Here is a 19,379-nt window from a genome sequence, read left to right as displayed (position 1 = left end):
CATTCGGATAATTTGCTTCTGGTAGATGGAAGGATTTCTTTAGTGTCTGAAAGAGTATTTATCATAACCTTAGCAAACTCTTTATTTTCCAAAAAGGCTCTGGGAAATTAGCCTAAGGTCTCTGGTACTCAAAGCTTTGTCTTTACAACACTTCAGGGACTGAGAATTGTGCAATAGCACATGGAAAACAAGGAGGACCAGTATGAGTCTCTTGTGGGCACCAATGGCACTGTGAGGTGCTGTCAGTTCCCAGTTCCTGGTTCCACCCAGTAGGCAGAAGTAGCACAGAGTCAGGTAATCAGGTTGTTCATTTAAGAGGAAGACTGACAGATGGGTGCAAGCTTGACAACAGAAGTATTACAGACTCTTCCTTGCCCCTTTCTCCTAGCAGAGCCATCAAGGCTGAGAAATGCATGCAAAAAGCAGAAATTTTTTCGCCTCTGTTGTCCCATTTGTACTGTGAAAAAATTCTTGGCAACAGAGATGAATGTAAACATACCTTTTTGTAGTTGCACTTTATTGTCTAGGTGAGCAAATAAATCTGTCTCATATTTCTGGCTAGCTAAGAATCTCAAAAAGAAGAGACATCCTCAAGAGGAGGAAGTCATCTTCTTTGGCTTCTGTCACTGCCCTCTTCACTCTTTCTTCATCCAGCCTCATGGTTATTTGGTATTGGGAAGTTTTTCCACCCCTTTAATTTATTTCATTACCTTCAAGATTGAATTTAAACTGACTTGCAAAGCTGACTATTTTTTGGGATGTCTAAACTAAATGAAGACTGTAATATTGATATTTCTGCAATTAAATATCATTTAATCCATGCAGAAATTCAGAAATACTTTCATCGTTGCAGGTACATGGGGAAAGTGTGTTCTCAAGCCTCTATTTCTACAAACTTTCCATCTAGCTGAGAATAGCCATGGAATTATTCTTGTGCCTCTTCACTGAAAGAGTCAAACTTGGGAGCCATATGGGTGAAAGCTTTCAACAAAATCCATTGTCTTGGACAAGTCTGTCTTTTTTGTTATCGAAAGATCTTGATTTCAAAGCTGTGTCTCACCTCTTTAGGTTTCAGAGGTGTTGAAGCATGTGAAGGCATGATTTGCCCTCAACACCATTAATCTACTCCCTACCATCAGAATAGATGGTAGGATACTGGGGGAGAGGAGTCTCTTCTCTAAAATCGGACACATTTACACATTGAAGCATTTACTTTGTTCTGTGTTTTGAAAGTTTTTTTCAGAAATATAAGTAATAAATACTAAATTCCAGACCTCTGCTTTTATTTAATAGTGTGATAAATACTTAATTGGTGGTTTCAGCCGTACCTAGTGCTATATGGAAGCATCTTTGTTCCTGAACAGGATTGTTCTAATTCACCCACATGCTTGGATTGGGGGTTCAAGCAATAGCCTAAAATGTTTGGCTACATGAGACTGCTGTGGGAGAGGGGTGTTACTTTCCACACACTCCTCCTCATCCCCAAAAATGAACAATGATAGTGGGACCTTGCCAGAAAATAAAGGATGCCACTTGAGATGTTATGTTTCTGTGTAATTGATTTAGCAAGGGAATATGGGGATAAATAGGGTCTCGAAATCTTCTGTGGTGCATCTTGTAGAGTGTTGTGCTCTGCTGTCAAAGGACAGACTCTGGTTTCTTCAGGCCAGAATTATGTGCTGAACCATGGCCAGCTTTGCTCTGGGGTTGTGTTGCTGCAGTGATGCCCTGTGCCTCTCTCATCTGCTGAGCATGTCTCTGTGGCTGGGAGCCCTCCCACCTTCCCAAAGGAAGCTGCTACAAAGCAGCAGGAAGATCTAGAATGTTGGGTTTGCTTTTTTATTATATGTTCTTTATCTATTTTTAATATTTTATTTGCTCCTTAATAAAACATTTGTATAATGTTTATTTGATATGAGTTGTTGTATTTCACTGGCAAGGTTTTTTAGAGGTTGGCACAGTGCAAAGCTGTGATCTGGAGATCCTAATTGGGTGGTTACCAGTTTAAGTGTTTTTTGCTTTTCTTAGCTTTGCAAAGGCCATGTAGCCAAATGAGCAAACTGAACGTGCTCCTGTGAGCAGTCATGGTGGTAAGAATTCAGTTCTGCTAAGCCTGAGCAGGAGCAGTGCAGGTACTAAGCTTACATGGTTACTGTAAGGATTCAGGCCAGTTTGAAGTAGTCTTCCTGCAGTGTCAGGTGAACTGTAAAGCCTCTAGTCCTGAATTTTGTTCCAAAACAATAAAAATAAATTTAAAAAATTTATTCACTTTGTCATGTCTGCTGTAGCTTTGCTCAAAAATTGTTCAAAAGTTAGTTTTACAGCCCATTTTGAGAGCAGAGTCTTGTTTTGAACTTGGAAGTCCACTGAATAGGTGCAGCTCTCAGCTGTGTGTCTTGGGCATGTTTTGGATTGTATTTTTGTTTGTTGGTAGGTGTTTTGGAAAGAAGACTGAGTTTTTGGCTCAGTGGTTTTTGTGGGGCAGCACAGAGCCTGCCTGTCTTGGTTCATTACACTCAGCACAGCTCTGTCTGTGACACGCAGGCTTAGCCACTGCACCTATTGCAAGTGGTATTGCTTTACAGAGATCCCTAAATTGATCCCTAAATAGCTCACACAGTATGGTTGGCTCATGGTTCATTAAAGAGTTGAGCAAAGAAAGGGGGCTGAGGCTGAAATTGCTTTGAAATGACTCCTGTATAAGTTCAGCACTCAGGAATGTTGTGTGACGGGCACTCTGTGCCTGCAGGCTTGCAAGCAAGTCTGAAATTTTGCATGGCACACTGGCAACCAGGAGGACTGCTCATCTGTGAGAAGACACTTGCCTGCCTTACAGCAATGCTGAGACTTCATTAATATTTGTAGAATGAGTTTAACAGAAGTATAAACGAAGTATTACTAGAAGGGCATGTGTTAGGCTGCAGTAACACATTTGGAGGTATATAGGAAGTTCTTTGTGTTTTGACAGGAGATGAAGAATTGATAATTGTGTGGAAGATGAAGAACATGCCTTCACAGATACCCAGGGTATCTTTGTAGGGTATTATACTCTGAGTTAATTTTTGGTGAGGTACAAACCCTACATATGTCTATTTTCTAGTGACTTCATGCTGCAGTTAATACTTAAATACATTTGGATTAGAGTAATCTTGCTCATACTAGCCCTAATAGGTACTTTCAATTGTTACTATGTGTGTCAAAAGCGGTGTAATCCTAGATGTCATTGGGAATGTCCCTGGAAAATACTGTGCAAGTTTCTGTAAATATAGGTGGACTACACTTGAGAGAACTTTAAAAAAAGTGTTGTCACGAATCTTGTAGTTCCTGTTTCTAGGAATTACTTAATTTTTTTTTTCCACATTCTTGTAGATGAAGGAAAAAGTGAACTTGTGGTGGGAAGAGCACTTTCTGTTGAATAAATGTTCTGGCTTCTTCAGAAGCTTCTGTGCCTTTTATAAGATATCATATACCCCATGTACCTAGATTAAGTAGTATTTTAGAGGTCCGCATAGTTTCTGATGAAGGAAATTTGGAGACTTTTTTTTTTTCTAGAGAGTGCAGTGGGTTGTTGAGTCAGGATGAGGCTTGCACCTTCCATGTTCAGTGCAAAATCACAATTCTAGGGTGGAGAATATGCTAGCATGTATTCGTAGAACCACAGATCCTCGTGTAACTGTTTGAATGAATAAGATATTGTTTAAAAAAAAAAACACCACAAGATTGTAAAGGACATGTTTGACTACTGCCATGGGGTTTACTTGAAGGTTGTGGTTTATTTTTTTAATCTAGTTTCCTCCTTAACCTTGCCAACATACTCTTAAGTTTCCTTGCTCTTACATGCTTTTCTCAGAATCCTCTGTTCTTTTCCATATTATTTTATTTTTTGGGTGGAGGAGCGTTTATATTTTTTGCTTTGTCTCTGAGAGTCAGCGTATTGTGGGAGGTGAGGCAACACTGGTCTTGGCAGAACACCACAAAACCAAGAGAGTAATTAAATGACGCAAGCCTTTGATTATTTTTCTCTCTCAAGCTTTCTGGCACGGCTGAGCATTCCGATTGCAAAAGGAGGATCGGGAGAAGAAATTTCTAAAGATCGCATGCAGAATTAGAAGAACTGTGTCGGAGACGCCTTGGTGCTTTAAAGCTCTTCGCTCGCAAGTTCTGGAGTTACTTCTTTTTCCCTGTGAGGCTAATGTCTCTTTCATCACCCAAGATACATGTAACCAAAAGGGAGCTGCCAAGGTTGTGTTTTGGTTTCTTTGCACCCTTACTAATTGGATTTTTCCCCTGTTCTTCAAGAGGATTATAGAAGGATTACAGAAGCTGTGTTTTTGGGGGTGTGGGAGGAAGTTGTTGTTTTTCTTATCTTGAGTCTGGGACCTCCTTGATTTGCCATTTATTCTCTGAAGTTACTGCCTATTTGGAAAAGGGAGAGCAGCTTAACATGAACTTGCACAACCATGGATCCCTTCCCTTTGCAAATGTTCTATGTGGGTGCTTTTAAAGGAGGTTTTGCATGCATAAGCAGCAAATGAAGAATAGCATCCCAGGCTGGATTTAAAAGAAACAAACTCCTTGAGTCTTGGAAAAAGGATAAATACTGTTTAAACTATAGTTTAAGGAAGACTGGGTGTTGTTCCAGTTCTGGATGTTTTGAAAGGAAGCATCTGATCAAGTAAAATATTCTGCCAGCCTAAACCTGCATTTTCTGCAGCTGAAACTGGAAGATGTCTTGGAAAAGAAATTACTTTTCTGTGGGTCGGGGCAATGTACAGGGCATGTTTACTCCACGTAATACCACCTCAATAGCACCCAGTAAAGGTCTCAGCAATGAACCAGGACAGAACAGTTGCTTCCTGAATAGTGCGCTACAGGTAAGAGCACAGAATAAAGAATGTTTCTGGTTTTGCCCTCTGTCTGTTGCAGTATTTTCCTAGGTACTGTGCAACAAATACAGCCAAACTTGTGTACATAACTGTTGGTGGGCCTAGACAGAATAAAGCTGCATTTGGAAAAGCAGATTGAGTTATTGAACAGCTTTTTAATTTTCAGGTTTTCCTAGTGAATTCAATAGCATTTACACAGTCATAATTTAGTTGAATGTCTTGTTTGTGTAAGCTTGTAGAATGTCAACCACAGCTAAAAATATACCTAGAAAATGTATTTGAAAATAATAGGATATTGCATAGCTTGCAGAATGCATACTCCTTAAAAGTAAACTTTTTTGTTGAACCAGTTAAGGTTTGATAATAACTACACAAGATCCATTTTACGTAGTTCAGTTTTCTTTCTGGCTGCTGCTTTGTAGCTTAGTTTAAATGACTGAGTGTTTACCTTTTGATTTAGAAGAAAAACCTTTTCTCCTGCCAAATTCAGTGGAGTGGTATGGCTGCTATAGAGGTGTTGTCACCATTTAGATGCTTTGAATATCTGTGATGGTTGAGATTCAGTCGTTTTGGCAGCAGGGCTTAAAACCCCTTCACGTCAGATTCTATCCCTTCATATGATTTGTCTGTGCAGAACAGACTGTATCACTATGGGTTTAACTTCTGTTTGTTTTTTTTTCCATGGGCACAATCAACTAACTTCAGGCTTCCACACAGCCCTAGTGCAAATAATATATATATGTATACCTATGACCCTCAATAGGCTTAATATGTTAGGAATGACAGGGCAGAGAAAAGTTTCCAGTGATATTCTGTATCAATTACCTTTATTAAGCTGTAAGGTGTAATGACTGGCTGCTTCCTAATATTGAGTTAGTGAACCTAGGTCTGGACTAAGTAGATCCTAATACCAGCTGCATACCATACATGAAGATGAAAGCATATGACCTGGTCTTTAATCTGCTACAGAAACCCTTTTCTTCTAAAGCTGAAGAGAGGGTACTGAAAATACTTACAATCAGAGCTGAATTTAAAATAAAAAAGGCAAGATGCTAATAATTTCATAAAATACCTACTTCTGGGGTTTATCCTAATTTTTTAACACTTCTGAAATGCTCTTGAATGTTTGTTGCTCCTCATTCTTATGATTTTCTGTAAACATTCAAGCTAAACTCTAAAGACAATTACATTAAAAAATTGGACTCATTCCTAAACATAATTTTTTTGTCCTTTTGTAAATCTGCAGTAGTTCTTCAGGAATGTTTGTGTGTAATCAGATGTTTTCTAGGCTTATGTTTCCTCCTAGGCCCTTAAGTACAGGGATGGTTCGAGTATAACCATAGCCATGGCAATGATGAATTTTTGGGAAACTTACAGATTATATTTTAAAATGTGTTTACTGAATATTACATATTACTATGGTTTAAATAACAAATCGTTCCAGTTGAAAACACTTCTTGAAACCACAAATTTTGCCAGGGTGCTAAATTTCTTTTAGCCAGTTGCTCAAGGCAAATTCATCAGAAATAAGAAGTTTGGTTCCTCTGTTTGTGCTGATGAAGCATTTAGCCAGTCACATGTCAGCCTGGACCTTGCTGCTGTGTCCGGAACCTGGTAGGACGTGATTTAGGTCAGGGCTTCTTTCAGTGCAAACTTCTGCCTTCAGGAAGGCTGGTGACTGAGGTTTGCAGGAAAGTCCAGTTACTGTTAGTTTGAGCTGAAATAGCCAGTTCTGACCACATTTATACATAAAGAGCTCACTGTAGAATGCCTTGGAAATTGATACTATTGCTAATTTACAGATACAAATTTGAATAATTTCCCAAGAGTGCACAGGTTTAGTGGTAAAACTAGAGAATAAAAAACCACGGTGCTGTTAGGGCAGATGTCACCTCTCACTGTTGCTAGCAGAACATGTAAAAGCCTGCTTGCTTTTCTGTGCTATGACCCTACCTAGTCACACTCCTGGTATTACCACCATACCTGTCCTGAGAGAAAGCTATAACTGCCCTAACAGGCTAGGGTCAGTAATCATGGCCTGTCAGGCCACTTAGTAATGATACTATTGGGCATAACGGATTTTAGTATTCTGCTGTTTTCTCTTGCACAAACTCATTTATGTATATGCTCTTAGTGCTCCATTTCTTCATCATTTGGACTTTCTGCTCAGAACAAGAAAGCTGTGTAGGATTGGAAGAAGGGAAAAGTTTCATCCCCATCAGTCCATGCAGTGTCCTCAGCAGCTCTGTTCAGCTTCATGGTGCAGTTGCCCAGCGGCTGACCCTGGTGCCAGCACAGCAGAGCAGCCAGAGCAGGTGTTGTTTAAGCAAGCACTGCCACACAGATGAAGAAGTGAGTTTTCTAATCTAAAAGCACATGGCTAGAAATTCAGAGGAAGATCATACTGTAAATTAGCATGTGATGGTTGCTGCTAAAGTAGAAAGCTGAAAACGTCAACTTGCATTCAGATAAAAGGCATCCCTTTTAAAGGTGATCGGTGATGACATTAGTATACTTCTTGGATTATTCAGCATATGCAGTTTAATCAAAAGCTTATGCAATATTTTATTTTATACATTCATAAAATTTGCTGTGCCCCCTTTTCTGTTTCAGGTTCTCTGGCACCTGGACATTTTTCGCCGCAGTTTCCGGCAGATCACAACGCACAAATGTATGGGTGATTCTTGCATCTTCTGCGCTCTTAAGGTAAAAGTTAGAAATACATTGAAAGCCATTCTTTAAAAATTGGAACTGAAATATTTATTATATTTAATGAATATTTATAATCAAACTTGCACCTGAAAATGTGTGAGAACAAGGTAAATGTGATAGCTAGTGGTCCAAGATCCATTTCTAAAATGCATTCAAATGTGTTGGTAAAAGTTTCGGTTACAAGGACTCTTCTTAATGGTGTGCAGGTCATTGTGAGTCTCCATTAGTTCAGGCAGTAAAATACAAGTTTGCTTTATTTTTTCCAATTTATCATTTGGTATACAAATATAATACTGTACATAGTCAGTATACTCATCAATGTTTACCTTTCCCTTCAGAGTTACTTTAAATGTCAGGATGGGGAAGGCCATTTAGCTAAGCCTTTCTGTTCAAAACTGTTGATTATGTAAGACTAAAAGGCTATTTTCTACTGTAAATATTGATGTCTGCATTAAATGGCTCAGCTCTTTGTAGTCTCTGTTTTAAAAAACATCGATTCTGTTTGTAGCTGCAAATGCAATAACTGACTGTCATAGAGGCTGCCTGGACAGTAAGATCTAGATGCTAGCTCTGATTTTGAGTACTGCTGTGTACTTGAGTAAATTGTGAAACTGTGTGTCTTTTGTTTGTCTCTATCAATTAATTTGTTGCATTCTGGGTTTTTTTGTGATCTTCTTTCTAAATTTTGCTAGGTCAAACCCCTGGCTTTTTGTGGGAGAAATGTACATGATGCAAACATGATGAAAATATCTATCTTTAGTCCTGAGCAGTGATTTTCCCTTCTGAAATTGAGACTTAAATGTCATCTTTGATCACAAGTGCGTTGTAAAATCCAACTAAATATATAAACTAATTGAGGGAGATTTTGCATCATGAATTCTGTGTACGGTAATGAAAATGACAGACAACATGTCTTATGAAAATGGTAAAATAGAGAGTGCAGGTTTAAGTTAGGATCATCTGATGTTCCCAGACAATATTTATGGTATAACAGCTGTCTTGCTGTTGTTAAGTAATGTCACAGGTGCTCTCGTAGAGACTTGAAATGAATTATCTAGTGAGCTTTTGGGCTGTTGTTGAGGAGTTATCCCTGGCAAATGAACATCAAAGGGGACACTATTAAGGCATGAAGTAAGAGAATGTATCTTTTTTTGAGGGGAAATTTGTCTCAAAACATATCTATTGAAATGATGAGACAGGATGATATTTACATCAGTATCATCAGAAGAGGATGTAACAGTGGGTTAGGAGCAAGGTAGTGCATCCAAGGTGAGATACAGCTCTTTCAGACACACAAAAGATGGAGTATTAAATATATTCCCTTCCTTAAAGGGGAATGACAAGCCGTAATCATGATCTGGTTTCAGTTCACTAAGTTCAGTGGGATAATTTAAAGGTATTTTTTGGATCATGCCCTCAAGTAATGTCAAGTGATTGTTGGTATTCTTTGTTAGCCAAGATGAGGTCAGAAAGAAAAGGATTTAGGAATTTACCATGAATGTAAGCTTTTGCCATTCTGGGGTTTAACTGAAAAGCATGATCAAGGAACTACCAGGAGATCAGACAGGTTCTGCCATGAATGAAAGTCTCAACTCTCAACTCTGCACTAGAGTCCAGGTTTTAATATGCAAAATAGTAGTTAAAAGCCTTTCTGCATAGAATACTGAAAAAGAGGGAGAGGGATGTAAAAGAATATTACAGGAAAAAGGAGAGGATGAACCTGTGTGGTACTGGTCTTGAAAGATGAACTGCAAACAAAGATGCATGTGGATTGGCAGTCTCAGCATGAGAGGGAAAGCACTACAGGAAAACTGGAAGATGACAGGATCTCTGGAATATATGTATTAAAAGCAGACATTGGGACAAAGAATGTTTAGTTTTGTTGGTAAAATCCTTGTTTTTGATGTCTTGAAGTGTGTAGTGTGCTATTATAAACTTGGAAATGACAGGTGGTGTGGCAGAATTCACAAATTCTATGCATGCAGCCATATGTTTATTTTTTAAATTAAGCAGCTTTTGAAAAATTTGCTGCTGTCTCTTTTCACTCTCAGATACCTGCAAAGATTTTGTGTGTATGTGGTTTTGTTGTTTTTTTTTTTTTTTTACCTGAAGTTCTTAGCAATAATGTTCCTAGCTGGCAGTTATTACAACCCTTAATTTCCAGTAAAACAATAATATTGCACCAAATCCTCTACTACTTTTGCACATTTTGGGAAACTTGCATCTCGTTGTGTGCAGAATTCCTAGAGCTCACAAAAACTCTAAAGAACACATAAGCAATTAAAGAGTTACCTAGACAAGTATTTATGAGTGTGAGTAGTAACCAAAACTTGAAAAAGTAAATAGATTCCAGCTGGATCCAAATCAAAAAGTTAGCATCTACTCTATGTGCAGTCTGTTCTTCATGGGAGATTTCTGTGTGTCCTACCAAAAAGCCTGTTCAGAAACACTTTCTCTGGGTAATATTGTGCCAAGCTTTCGCTTCAGTTATCTTGTGTAAAATGTTCATTGTGTACATAAGTATTTGAAAGTTCCCCCCTCCCCTTTTTTGTGTTGTTATCAAGTCAAATACTATTATAAAGGTGAGTTACAAGGGCTGTCACTTGACTCTAAGTGAAATCAGGGGTGCAAACCTCCCCTCAGTTCTCAAAAAAACCTCTGGGCACCAGAAACAAAGCTGTCTTGCTTGACTGCAGCTGAAAAGGTAGGGGTATTCACAAGGGACAGCTCCAAACCATGGAGATGGTCCCATTCATCTTCATATTCTCCTTAAGCAGGCAGTAGAAGGGGGAAAAGGCTGTTCAAGGTGTTTATTCATTCTCTGCTGCCCTCCGGATCAGTGTTTTTAAATTGCTCTATTTTCTTCCTCCTGTAAAAGTCTGTCTGGTACGTGTTATGTGTAAACTTCTATAAAACAAGTGGGATTATTTGCTTAATGTGCACCTAATACTGCACACATCACCAAGAGCATGTTTTGTATTCCAGGGCAGCAGGGTCATCCCCTCCCTTTCTGTGCCCATCTCCTCCCCTGCCCCAGCTCTCCTTTCTGCTCTGGAAGCCTTTAACTATTGTCCTGCCAGAGTAATGCTGGATTAGCCTCCAGGTCTTTGACATCCTCTTTTTCTTGAATCTTGCCTTAGGCTTTGCTAAGATGAGGGAGAAGAAGTGGCTGGATCCAGTGGGAACACCAGAATTTGGAGCTCTATACCATGCGAAAATCTCCTATTAGGGTCTGGGGAGAGGTAATTAGCCTTGCATGCTGTCAGGTGGATCTGCCCAAAACACTTGTCCAGACCAAGCAAGGTGGAGGCAGGACATGTTTACCCTTCTTCAGAGCATGCTGGCATGTTCAGATTCCAGCCTGGCCTGGGAAAGGGACAATACTTGTGGGGAGGAGCCTATGTCATGTTCCCCCACTTCACTTCAGGGTCCTTTCACAGCATACCTGACACCATCTGTATTGTACAGAGATGGTTCATGCTCTTCGCCTGCTCTGAAAAGTTGCTCTGAATGTGACATCCTCTTCCTTCTGACTCTAGAGGAAGATAGTCTTCTATAAGGTAAATTTAGCCATGGAATAACACTGAAGAAATTGTATTTTTTCCACACTTTCTTGGCTTGTTGCAACTGTTTCTAGGGATTTGGATGTCATGCACAGTATGTACTGTAAATGCTCAGTTAGCTCTCTAAATATTATTTGTAATTTCAAATATGGGATCACAGGACAGTGATGTCATACCTGATCTGATTCACATTTTATTCTTGTACCATATTGAAGACTTCCATTTCACAAATTCTTGAAGTAATTTTAAAACTTGATGTGCTACCTGTGTTTATGTAGCTAGAAAATGAACCTTGAAATCATTCTAGATATGCATTCCTTGGTTATTTGGAAGTTACCTTGCATCAACAGCTATAAAAAGGGAGAGTTGCAGACTCTGTGCTGGAGCCCCAAACACTGCTCCTTAAAATGTGGCATGATTGAATTCTTTTTTTCAATGCACAAGCTGTCCTTACCACTATGTGGTTTGCCTGCCATAACACTGGGACAGCTTTTTGATGTATTATTTATGCTGAAGTCTACTATGATTTGGTTTATTTTTCTTTTTTTTCAGCATGACTTTGCTTTGGTGTTTGTCACAGCTGGAAGAGGGTAGGAAGGGGGAAATCCGTCCACTGTACTGAGCATGCCACAGAGAGTTTGTTCTCCTTCCAGGGATTGTACTGGGAGCTCCATAGTGCCAGGATACAGGACAGAGTGTTTTTTGTAGGTCACAAAGAAGAATGTTCTATTGATTGATACATTCTAATGGGGCTGGTCTTTTCTGTTGTTTTGTCGTGTGCAACAAAAGCAGGAAGAATGTGAATTTTCTGTGTAGAAATGATGTTGTTTAAGATGAAAATGGAGAACAGTAGGGTTTTACAGCACTTTAAAAAAGTGGAATGACTGTAGTTCTCATAAGCTCTACTTGATTGAAATTGAGTGATTTATTATGAAATGCTCATCATGTGGTTGAGAACATGATTGCAAAGATGACATCCTCTTGTTTTATGCTTTTTTCCTAATGACAGTAGTATTTCAGGTAAAACAGTAGTCAAAATACATTAAATAATTATTTTTATTGTTTGAATGTTTTCATCAGTTGGCACTTGCAGTTAACTGCCTGCCAAATAAACTAGGAGCAAGTACAGTTTCCTAAGTTAATAAACTTTATTATTAAAGTTAATTGAAGCTTCCAAATAACAATTGGCTGTTTTGATCTTGATTGAGCAGTTAATGAATTGTTACCTAGTAGATGTGCATATTCTACGATTTGAATTTCTTTTCCTGCCACCTTCCTAAACAACACTTGTGGAAAGTATTATTTTTATTTGATTTTGGTAGTAGCCTGACTTGATAGTCTGTACTGGGGACCTGATCTTAATATTCAGGGTACAGTGGGAGTACAAACGGAAGAGACATAAGAAGAAAGGAATAAATGGAAATCTAGGTTGATTGTTACCAGACTTGGAGGTTTGAAAAGAGACCAAACGACACAAAACCAAATAGACCTAGAATTTGTTTCAACCTTGAAGGCAAATATAACATAAGGAAATGTGGGGAAAAAATGTGAGCTAGTGGAAATACTGTGGATGGAGGCTGATGTGTTTGGATAGGAGAAAAGTGATTTTTAGCAGCTATTTGAAACAGGTTATTGTACTGAGTACGATACTTCACTGGGAGAGTGTGATGTTCTGAATGAGAGATTAGGTACTACAAGCAAGGAAAAAAGGTGCACTGAACAGGGTAAGAAGGACATGCTATTGAAATGGAGAGGAAGCTTTAAAAAATATGCAGACAAAAGTCCTATCACCAAAACCCAGAAAGAGTTGATTAGTGTAGGGAATTCTAAGGTGAGGGGAACACGTTTTGTTCTTTGAAATACCATAGCACTGGAGCTGCAGCGATATCCCTATACAGAAGAAGCTTCTGTGTAATTCTGGAAGGGTTAGTTCCCAGACAGCTGTCAAGGACACAGCTCAAAATTACAGTGCATAAACACTGTTCTGCTTCAGTAGCTGTTCCCTATTGTCTTCACCCATCAATTTATTCTTATGTCAGCCTACTTTTGCACGCTTGATTAAAAAGTCACATGTGAATGTGTATCAAGTTTGGTTTGTTTCATCAGTATGGTTAGTTACACACTGCAGATGTTGGTTTACCCTACATAAATGGAATACTTCTTTCCTAGGGAGGAAGTTGATTCCAAACACTATTAAAGATAATTGGGAGCAGATTTGTAAACTCTAGGAGGAGGTTCACAGTTATTGCAACTTTTAAATCTTTAAAAGAACTCCCAAGAATGCATGTCAATCCCATGGATTACCTAAAAGAATACTTGCTATCTTTAATCTCTAAACCAGGTGAAAAAAACTTAGTTTATGATCATGCATGTGAATTTTAGTGTTCTGAAATATCTTCAAGGTTTCTTGAAGAGTTGTGTGATAAATGTGCCTTGTCTCAAAACTTAGGTTGTTTTCCTTTATTTGATCCTTGATTAATACACATCTAGAAAGTTTATGCTGATTCCCAGTCCCACACTTCCGAAAGTGGAGGACATTATTTGGAAGCCTACTGACTGCAAGGCTTTGTTCTGATGTTTGTCAGGGGCCCAGCTGTGTAGTAGTAGAAAGGATATGAAGCCTTCAGTTAAAAAACAATGAAAAAGCCTTCTGAATAGCAAAAAACAAAGTGAGGCCCTACAGTTGTTAGTGTGAGATGGTTAAGGAAGTTCCAGGTTTGGACCCATCTGAGAGCAAGCTGGTGAAAGATAACAATGTAGCTGGGAGTTGATCTTAGTATTTGGGGAAGGACTGTATGCAACTAGATGGACTTAGTGAATTTATTGGTCTTAAAGAACACACACACTTCCTGATTTTATTCTCTGCTAGCCTTTCCAGACTTATGAAGAGCTGTAGGGAAGGGGATGTGAAGGGAGATGGGCTTCTTTTCTGTCTAGACCTCTCATAGGAATGCAGTATAACCAGAACACAGACTTCCTATCTGAAAAATCCCTTGCTCACGCTGTTCTGTCTTAGCTTGTAGACTGACCAACATGCCAAGAACCATGTCCTCAGTGTAGAAATCAATGTACTGCTATTAATACAGTATTAGTAATTCTTAGATTTTATGTTAAGCTAATTCTTTTTTTGTACTGCCTCCTTGATTTTAGTTACTGAAAACAGGTAAAAGAGGAAACTTGGCATTTTCTCGGGGCTTTTAGCAGTATCCATTCTTACTGTTGTGTTGCCACTGTTAGGGACACACTCATTTGTGTTGGAATGTAGCCATTGAAAGAAATTGGCAGTGCAGTGAGTATGCTGTTAGGATTTCCACCATCTTCAGTTTCAGAAGAAGTTGAAGTTTTTGGAGGAGAATGAAGTTTGAATGTTTCATATATGAAGTTCCCATGTTCCATAGTCCCTTGGAAGAAAGGTGCTGTGAGAACTCCTGGGGCAGAATCAGGAGTGCTTTTCTGGTCTGCACCCAGCTGCTTTCATACCTGTGTAGGGAACCAATGTTTGAGCATTTAACAGTATTGCTCACAGGCAAGACCTTAAATGAAGGAGGGAGATCTGACATAGATAATGTGAAGTGACGAAATTGCAGGAAATGCCACACCTGTCTGTCTAAGGTTGAGACACAGACTTGTTCTGAAGGGGAGCAAAGAACCTATCTTGAAGAAGAAAAGGGAATCAACCCCAATGACCCCATCTCCCCTTCAAAACCCCAACCCAGCCCCAGTGACTGAAACCTAAGAAAAACCAAACTCCCCTGTGTTCAAAGTGCTTTTGACTCCATTTGAGGTGCTTTTGGGGCTTCCTACAAGCACTGGGTTCCATCATGCTCTAAACTGCACTGTGCAATGCCATAATAAGATTTGATCTTTATTAATTAAAATGCACAATTACTCACTGGTTTTAAGATTTTGTTCCTCTTTTGTAATCTAAATAAGACCATATACCAGTGTGCTATGTCATTACAAATTTGAGGAAGCATTCTTCCATGTAATGTTGGGATCTGTTACATCCTGATTTTTGCATTCTTCACAGAATTGACATTGCTTAATTATTTTTTGTTCCATGGTAAGTATACTGTTTCTTTAAAGATGGAAGTTTAAAAGAAGAGTTTCAGTTTCCTTGTTTGCTTCTCCTTTCACCTAGTTTAGAGCCTACCTTGTTTCTCACCCCCATGAGTGCAAAGCCATTTCAGGGTTCTCATTGAAGCAAACCAGGTCCTGCCCATCAGCTCATGGCAGTGAGGTCATGGACCAGTTTCTAGACAAGTCTCAGATTTATGAAGTGAGATTGAATATATGGAATAAACACGTTTCTGAAGCACAGTTGTGAATATTTTGGAGTGCTCTTAAATTATTTAATGTAAAACGTGAAACAGGGTGGAGTTATCTTTTACTGCCGTTTTTTTAAGGGTCACTGAAATGAGAAAATTCACTAATGAAACATGAAACTTGCTCAGTTATCAGAGTGACAGAAATGGCAATCAAGTTTAAGTGCAGAGACTTTGTTGTTCTTTCTCTTCAATGTATGTATATATAAAAGATAACTGAGGAGGGTATTGTCTGTAGTTCATGAAGTATGATACTGCCTCACAGCTTTCTCTTCATTACCCTTTTCTCATGATTCTGTGATACTCTAATAAAGGCAATAACAGAAGAACTGTGGGCTTCAGCACAATGGGCTGTTTTCCATCAATGAGCACCTTGAGGACCACCAAAAAGAGTGCAGTAAAGAGAGATAGACATATTACATCTATTTTAGATTATGTCAACACTAGAAATTGTACCATTCCTATGGGCAGAAATGGCAGGGGCATGGAGGTTGGTTTGCTGCCTGTGCAGTGACAGTGCCTGTGCTTGGCACTTTTTCCAGCTTCCTGAAAACAGACAAGATTGTACTATTTGGCAAACCTCCCAGCTTACCTTCTCATTTCCTGATGAGAAACAAGTAAAAATAGGTAAAGGAGAGAAAGATTTAGATTATTTCCAATTAATGTAGATCCTAAGTATGTTGGGGAGAAGGTTTCTGTAATTAAAGGAAGAAGTGCTACGTGAATTGTCAATCACCGACGATTAGTATAGATTTGAAAGAAAATCAAACAGGCAAACCAGTTTGATTTTTTTCCTTATCTTACTAAGTTTAGAAGGCAGAAAAGCAGACTGGTGATCCCTTTTTCCTCTCTTGCAGTATGAATTGAGCTTTTCCACAGTCTTTAGAGAAATTATGAGCACAGTTTTATAGGAAAGGAAAGGCAGAATTTTGGGATTGACACTGACACTGATGAAGATGGTTGGTTGTCATATGAAATGAGGTAGAAAGTAGAGCACAGTGGTGATGGAGAGTTGTCTGGTATTGAAATAAGGACTAGAATTTTTTTACTTAGACTGAGAATCTTGCATACAAAATTATGTTCCTGTTTCTGTAGGAAGGACACAGTGAAAGTTAACTGTTCAGGTGATGTTTTGGATATTTCATACACATGTGCACACAAGCCCACAAAATAAATGTGGGTGCTTAAATTAGTTGGGAATTTGGATGGAACTTCTATGCATATAACCCACACTTCAGACAATAATGTGTCTTTTTAGAACTACTCATCCTTGCAAATGGTTGTTACCCAGGTGATGTGTAAGTTACAGTTAGGAAAATGCAGGTTTATGGCAGCAAGTGAACAGCTGGCTGTACGTAGGAACTGATATTCCTGTTCATATTGTGCCTTTTCCCTCCTGCATGCTGATACAAAAAAAATCATCTAATTCTTACCTACTTGGGTTTATGAGAGGTAAATTTCTTAAAGTGTGCAAGTATCAAGTTGTGGCTGTTTAAGGGCTAGAGATGTTTGGAAAGAGTTGCTTAAAAGAGAGAACAAGGTGGCATGGGTAAGCTGGAAGTGAGAAAGTTAAATGGAGAGGGAGAGATGGAAATAAAAAGCACAATGTTTTGGAGTTCATTACTCAGGATTTGGAGAAAGACAAATAGATCCAGGGTGGATTGACACTGAGGGAAATTTCATCCTAAATTCCTAACCCTCCCTTGTATATGTGAAAGGAAAGGAAGAAATACACAAAGGTGCGTATGATTTCAAAGGAGGAACTTTAAGGGTTTCTTCTTGTAGTCTGTGTACTGTACAAGTATCTGTGTGTTGCAGGATTCAAACAAGTTAAATGTGTGCTGTTTGTTTTCAGATAAATTGAGTCATGTTTTGAAAAATACAGTATCTTAACTGTCTTTTTGGTTTTTTACTAGAGTATATTCAATCAGTTTCAATGTAGCAGTGAGAAGGTACTGCCTTCTGATGCCCTGCGCACTGCTCTTGCAAAGACATTTCAGGATGAGCAACGCTTCCAGCTGGGCATCATGGATGATGCTGCTGAATGTTTTGTGAGTATAACTGAAAGATGGTTTGACAGGCAGAGATATGGCTCACCACTACCTTCCTTCCCTGATTTTTTTTGCCCTTAATTTTTTTCCCCTCTATTTCTCCTTTCCCTTAATTGCAACATACTTTGCACATCTGGCCTGGAAAAGTGCACGGAGAGATCCCCAGCCTAATGATTTGGAAATAGTAATAGCATCGGTAACTGTTTTTACAGTTTCTTTTGCATGTGTACTGCTTGCCCTCTACAGTGTGCTTTAGATGTGAATGATGAAAAAATTTCACTAAAAGAATGATCTAGGATTCTAGTTTTAAGAATCTCCTCAAAAGGGTGAGAGGACATTTTGTTTGCCAATTTTTCTGAAATTGCATTTCCACAGGAAAAAATTTCAAGGGAAATTGTATAATGTTAGAGCTGTTTTTCCAAATAATTAATCTTGACCTGTTTATTGCAGGCCTATAAATCACCCAGGCAGCTAGTTGAGTTAGTGAGAAGTGTTCTGCTGGAAGAGTTGTCAAGAGATTTCTGGCACCCACAGATTAATGTTGGCAACAGTGGGAGGAGAGAAGGTCTTGGGACAAACATTCTTGGGAACTTTAAAACAGATGTAGTTGTAGGAATTAATACCTAGGAAACGTTCGGTCCTTTTGTTTCATACAGAATTTAGTCTGCCTCTTAATTTATTAGTTCTCCCCATTTTGATAGAATGTAGATGATGTGGCATATTTCAAAGCTCTCATGGAATGTAAAAGTTGATTTAGTTTGTGTTGATGAGAAGTTAGTGTTAATCCAGTGATTTTTAAAGCTGCATAGGTACTCTGTTACATTTGGTCATATCCACGGATGCTTGAGAACTAGACAGAAAAATCAGCAGCAGAGTCTTCAGCAGTGCTAGTAAATAAAATAAATGGTTACCTGATCCAGCATTTCAAATCAGAAGTGGAGGGCATTTCCTTTTTTATCCAAGAAATACAAACTTCTTTGTTTTTGAAGCAGGAGCCTTCTGTCTGTAATATTATTGCATCTGAGATGATTTTGTGATTTATAGAACTCTTGTTTGCAGTTGAAATTATCTAATGCATTTTTTTCCTTTTTTCCTTTGGCTAGGAAAACCTGTTAATGCGAATTCACTTCCACATTGCAGATGAGACAAAGGAAGATATTTGCACTGCACCACATTGCGTTTCCCACCAGAAGTTTGCAATGACTTTATTTGAACAGGTGAGGTAATGATATGTGCTTAATGCCAAGGGCCAGTTCTCAGGTTTTATGTTTTCATTCCTAAAACATGCATTACCACAGTAAAGAAATGTACAGGCAGAAGTGTTGCAGTGGAAATACTTGTTTAATCTTGTCAATGTATTATATTCTCTTTAGTGTGTTTGTACCAGTTGTGGTGCCACCTCTGACCCATTACCTTTCATCCAGATGGTACACTATATTTCCACAACCTCACTCTGGTGAGTCGAATTTTTCACAGGTAACCTCCCCCTCCCCACCACCCCCTTTTTTCATTTTTTTTCTCCCCCCGTACTGGTATTGCAGTTGGATCTTTATGATCTTTATTGATTAAATGTCTAGAATATGATTTGTCAAAGTTGGCAGAGCTTTGATAACTGTGATAAAGAACATGAGGTTTTAGTGAAGCAGAAGATGGTAGTTTAGGCATGGATCAGTGTGTCTGCTTGTTTATGATTCTCAATCTTGACAACTGTAGTAGCAAGGACTCATGTACATTTTGAAAGACTTTAATGTGTGAGCAGGTGATTTAAGAAGACAGATAAGAAAAACAACAAAAAAAATTACTTTCAAAAGGACCTTTGGACATCTACTCCATCCTCCTGTT

The 19,379-nt window shown here is 38.7% G+C and overlaps 1 protein-coding gene across 5 annotated transcripts in view; it reads left to right on the top strand.

Moving 5' to 3' along the window:
- USP54 (ubiquitin specific peptidase 54) overlaps nt 1-19,379 on the top strand; it is a 92,677-nt gene that overhangs the window by 41,599 nt on the left and 31,699 nt on the right. For 3 of the 5 annotated variants that reach the window (XM_053949305.1, XM_053949304.1, XM_053949308.1), the window contains exons 2-6: nt 4,031-4,874; nt 7,500-7,592; nt 17,403-17,537; nt 18,641-18,754; nt 18,911-18,993. In XM_053949305.1, the coding sequence (XP_053805280.1) occupies nt 4,728-4,874; nt 7,500-7,592; nt 17,403-17,537; nt 18,641-18,754; nt 18,911-18,993 (572 nt within the window). In that variant the 5' untranslated portion in view covers nt 4,031-4,727. The remainder of the gene's footprint in view (nt 1-4,030; nt 4,875-7,499; nt 7,593-17,402; nt 17,538-18,640; nt 18,755-18,910; nt 18,994-19,379) is intronic. The other 2 variants (XM_053949307.1, XM_053949306.1) reach the window with 1 other exon arrangement.

Source organism: Vidua chalybeata, chromosome 8, assembly GCF_026979565.1.
Source record: "Vidua chalybeata isolate OUT-0048 chromosome 8, bVidCha1 merged haplotype, whole genome shotgun sequence".
NCBI lineage: Eukaryota > Metazoa > Chordata > Aves > Passeriformes > Viduidae > Vidua > Vidua chalybeata.
Note: the sequence above shows the minus strand (reverse complement) of the source record. Positions and strands in the feature narration are given on the sequence as shown.